At 52.2% G+C, this 5,016-nt stretch overlaps 1 protein-coding gene across 1 annotated transcript in view; it reads right to left on the bottom strand.

Annotated features, from left to right (window-relative positions):
• Positions 1-5,016, bottom strand: part of ASTL (astacin like metalloendopeptidase) — a 15,414-nt gene that overhangs the window by 8,157 nt on the left and 2,241 nt on the right. The window contains exons 3-6 of the mRNA XM_011382033.1: positions 4,785-4,846; positions 3,501-3,591; positions 2,810-2,927; positions 1,872-2,053 (exon numbers count right to left, since the gene is read on the bottom strand). Coding sequence (XP_011380335.1) covers positions 1,872-2,053; positions 2,810-2,927; positions 3,501-3,591; positions 4,785-4,846 — 453 coding nt within the window. The remainder of the gene's footprint in view (positions 1-1,871; positions 2,054-2,809; positions 2,928-3,500; positions 3,592-4,784; positions 4,847-5,016) is intronic.

The following is a 5,016-nucleotide window of genomic DNA, read 5'->3' as shown; positions in this document are numbered from 1 at the left end:
CCTGCCCTGGGAGGGGTTCAGATCTACACCCTGCACTGCGGAAGCACAGGGACCACGCAGCTGGCCTGCCACCACCTCCTAAGTGTTCTCCCTACCTCTTCCTCTCAAATTGATCTTGTAGAGACCAGTCAGTACAGACTACAGGGTCCACGCAAACTCTCGAGCTCTTGGAGCGACTTGGGCATCCCCTACCGGTGGGATACAGTGCCTACTCCCCACTTTACCCACCTGCTATCCCCCACATCTGCTGAGGTGAACCTCACTTCTCTGCAACAAGCCTGCCTGCTCTTCCTGCCCCAGGCCAGGGTCACCCACTCCCAGGATTGGAGTCTGTACTTCCCTGGTGGCCAAAGCACCCACTACTCCCTGTCACCTGGGTGTTCCAGGCTTGGGAGGGACGAGCTTCCCGTCCCCGACTTCTCTCCTGCCCTTCACAGAGAACCACAGAAAGAAGAGCTGCACCCTCCATCTTTGCCCCCCAACCCCCAAGGCCCCCCCCCCAGGCCCAGCTACTTTCATACTCTCCTATGGTCACCTTTGCTCACCAGCAGCCCCCTCACCATGAATCAAATGGCATCCCATCACCTGCCTGAAATACCTGCCCATCAAGAGTGTTTTATTCCTTTAAAAAATCTTTATATTATTCAATATAATTTGGAATAGGCAATATATTCATCTGGTTCAGAAATCAAAAGCTTAAGATATACAATAAGTCTCCCACTCCGTCCTCTTCTGCATCCTCACCCTCCACCCTCAGTTTATTACTGTTAATAGTTCGTGTATCCTAGCAGAGTCTGTTCCATACATATTAACTAAATACAAATATGTTCTCATTTTTCTTCATTCTTAAGTAATATTTCCCATTAGAGTAGCAGGTGTTTTAACCCGTTTTATTGTTAAGCAGCAGCTCTTGAGCTTATTAGTGCTGTTTGTTTCCTAATTCATTAATTCTTGCTTTTACCTTAATTCCTTCCCACTTTATTTTTTTTAACTTAAATTGAAATACTTATATCAATAAAAATAGAACAAAGTAAGCATTTAAGTCTACACATTTTCCTTTCCCTGAGTCTTACTTTAGCTGTGAACCATTAGTTCTAATGCGTATTACTTTTTTTTTTTTAGAATTCTTGCAATTTCTTTAACCCCAGAGCTAAAAGAAAGGTTTGCAGTTTGTTTTTGAACTTTAATTTTCAAGTAGAAGAAGTTTTTAGGTTTGATTTGTTATTAGTTTCTACTTTTTACTTTACATCATGATCAAACCATTTGTATTAATTCCACATTTTCAAACTGGAAGTTTTCATGGCTGTCATGAGTTTTCACAAGTATTCCTGAGTTCCACATGCCCACCAGTGTGCCCACACAGGTACCAAGCTCCTGCAGCACAGCCCTCGGCCACTTGTCTCTGACACTGGGCACACGCTGCCCACTACCCACTACCAGGCCTCTGCTTGGCTCAGCCCCACCCCCGGCTGGAACACAGCCCACCCCCTACCCCCACCCCTACACACACAGTGGTGTCTGGCACATGAGGAGCTGCTAGATGGGTACACGATAAGCATGGGTCATAGGATGCCATCAACCCATCCTCAGGTAACCCACAGTGCCCATGAGGAGAAATGACAATGCTCCATCCTGGGCATGACTTGGGTGGACAGGTAAAGGCTTAATGCCCAGAGCAACAGCATCTGGTCCACTTTCCAGGTCTCAGGAAGGCAGACCACCCGAACTTCCCCATGGGAGACAGGCAGATAGTGGAGAAGATGGACAACTCTTCCAAACAGCCAGGCAACTCCATGGGCCTTGGCCCATACCTGTAGCCCTCTCTCCATGGACTCTCAGGCCTGGCCTGGCCTTTGCATCCCCTGGCTTACCTGGAAGGATCTCATCCCAGTTGACACGGATATAGCGGTCCCGGTCGGCCCGTGCATGCTCGTGCCAGAAGCCCAGCACGTGCATGAGCTCATGCAGGACAATACCTGGGCCCCTCTGGAGACAGGTGGGTGCTAGGGACACCACCTGCATTCCTCCACTGCGCCCCACACTGGAGAAGCACCTGCAGGGCCATGACAGTGATCTCGGTGGGCACCGGCCCAGAGAGCCAGAGCAGATCCAGCCCCTCCCCTCCTCCCAAGTCCTGGGGTGGATGAGACTAACATGTCACCGCCATCCTGGACTCTAGTCCCAGGCTTGTGATTCTCAAGCCCCATTACTGCCTGGCCTTCTGGGAAGTGGGTGTGTTGGAGCCCCATTACCAGCCTGAGCTATAAGGAGGAGGTGAGAGCTGACACTAATGTGGGTGACAGAAGCAGCTCATTAAGTGAGGGTACCCACAGGGCAGCCCTGAATCAAAGTTGTCACACACATTAGCTCAGGCTCCTGACAAGCTAGGAAGTAGGTGCTACACCACCCTCAGTACAGAGAGAAGGCAAAAAAGCACAGAATTAAGGGACTTGCCCGCAGTCAGGTGGCTCCTGCACTGTGGAACCTGGACCAGAGGCCAGTTCTGTCCCAGCAAACTTGCACTCTCCCACCAGACTATGAGATCTCCCGGGAATGAGGGCTTATAAAGGAAGCACCTAACTGCCTCCTCCACCACTGCCCACCCCCCTAATCCAGCCTGCTATGCTGAGGCTTGCGAGTACAGTTCACGTTGAATGAGCAAGGGGATTGGACCTAGGTAGATCAGCCCCAGAAGTAAGTTCTAGACAACAGCTCACTCCATCCCAGGATGAACTCAGAAGAAAGCTGCGTAACGCACCCTGCACACACATGCTTACGCATGCACAGGCACACATCCGGGAGCACTCACCCGGGCATGGGGACGATGGAGATGAAGTCTCTCTGGCCATGGTAGGTGACAAACCTGATGCACGTGAAGCGTTCAAACTCAGCAAATGCCTGCAGGATAACCTCGCGGCTGGGATCATCTGGAGAAAGGACACCCTGGCTGAATCTCTGGCCAGGCCCCCAGAGCTCTCGTGCCCTGAACCTCTACGTGAGGGCGAGAGGGGACACATCTGAGCTGTGGGGTGTCAAGAAAGGGCAGCATGATCGTGTCAGGGGAAGAAAGCTGGCTCCAGACAAACCCTGGCCATGTGACCTCAGATAGGTCACTGTTCCCTGGGCTGTAGAGGTCTCAGAATGGATCAGATAGTCCAATTTTTTATGTTGTTAGTTCATCTGTTACTTTGTTTATATCCCACATATGAATGAAATCATATGGCTTCTGTCCTTTTCTATCTAATTTATTTCACTGAGCACGTCACTCTCAAGATCCATCTGCGTTGTCACAAATGGTTCTTCTTTTTCCTAGCTGAGTAGTATTGCATTGTATATATGTACCACCTCTTTATTAAAAAAAAAAAAGTATTGACTTCTAGCGGAAGGGCTCTTTGGATGGTGCTGGTGGAGGGGTATGGGGACGTAGAGGAAGAAGAGAAAACCCAGAGCTGAGCCCAGGCTGCAATGGGAATAGGCACTGGGCCCCAGTGTTCACTCACCATACTGGCTGGAGAGCAGGAAGGGGACCTCCACAATGTCCCCATCTTTGGGCCACTTGTTGCTGGTAGCTGAGAACAGGCGGAAGGGACTCTAAGGAAAGAGGGCAGAGTTCAGGGACTCCTGGGGACATAGGCCAGTCAAGCTTCCTGTCCCCAAGGGTGCCACACCTCAGGCCACAAGAGCCCTAAAGATCTGAAAGACAGGGCCTAGGCATGAGGGTGGGAGGCCATTAGAAACTGGATAGAAGCTGGGAAGTTGGCTGTGTGAATTGCACTGCACAACACAGCCTTTATTCTGCAGCACACATAACCTGCGGCTGATTCTATCAAGCAGAGAAACTTGTCCCTGAGTGTTGGGTAGGCATCCCAGCACCCAGGGGGCTGGGTCCACAAGTGCTCAGAGCCCCACTGGCAGCCCCTTCCCAGAGCATACATAGCATGTCCTAAGCTGCCTGCATGTGCAGTGGAAAGATGGAGACAGAGTCCTCCCCAGCCTGATTCTGAGGAAACACCCCTGGCCATGGCAGCTTTTACCCTGTCTTCTACCAACCAAAACCCTTTGAAGCATAGGCTTCACAGCCGTGGCCTGTCCTGCCCCACAAGCCAACAGTTTTACCGGATTCTACTCTTACCCCCAACTCAATGGGAGATGCAGAACAGGGGCCTTGCTTGTCCCAGTCCCAGGGACCCTGTCCAGCCCTGGGGCTGCCTCTGGCTCTCCACCCCAGCCTCATGTGTGCCATCTATATGCGGCCTCCAAACCATAGACAGCCTTGCTCTCACCAGGTCACTATCCTGTTCTGGAGCCTTCTGCCAACTCTAGTCCCTTAAGAGTGGTACAACTCTGCTGAGCCACGGGTTCCCTTCTCCATTGGCAAGTTGCCCCAATTCCCACCCAGTCCTTTCTGACTCCGCCCTCCAGCCCCTGCCAGGATGGCAGTTACATTGCTTCTTGTTCTGCCTTCCCAGGCTAGTAGCTAACCCCGATGTTCACCAAACCTCCCTCCAGCTCTCCCACCACCCTGCCAAACTGTGCTTCTCTCCTCTCGTCCCAGTACTTCCTGAGCACCTCCCCTGGGCAGGGTACCAAGCTGGGTCATGAGGGTTCAAAGCCCTTCCTTCAGGAAGCCCTCCCAGAATGCCGCCACTCCAGATGTTGCCTGCTTTGCATTCAGGCCGGCTATTCCTAATGGGACATATGCTCAGACTTCGGCAAGAGGAGGTGTCTACCAGGCTATGAGTGACAAAGAAGGATCCTGGCCTCTACCCTCTACCCTCACTCACCGGCCGGAGGATGTCCCCCTCGAGGAGGAAGCTGCTCTCTGGGGTTTCCTCTGGGATGAGTCCTGGGAAGAAAGGGAGGAGTGTGTGTGGGCTCAGTCCCCCAGGACACAGGCTCTCCAGAAGGCCCAGCAGAGGCCTTGGCTACCAGGCCAGGCAACGCCAGCTCTGAGCCAGATCTCCCCTGGGCACTGAGGCTATGTGGCCCCAAGCCCCAATCCGCAGTGTGATGATT

The sequence above is a fragment of the Pteropus vampyrus genome, unplaced genomic scaffold (assembly GCF_000151845.1).
Source record: "Pteropus vampyrus isolate Shadow unplaced genomic scaffold, Pvam_2.0 Scaffold461, whole genome shotgun sequence".
In the NCBI taxonomy this organism is placed as follows: domain Eukaryota; kingdom Metazoa; phylum Chordata; class Mammalia; order Chiroptera; family Pteropodidae; genus Pteropus; species Pteropus vampyrus.
The sequence above is the reverse complement of the archived record's forward strand: the minus strand, read 5'-3'. Positions and strand labels throughout refer to the sequence as shown.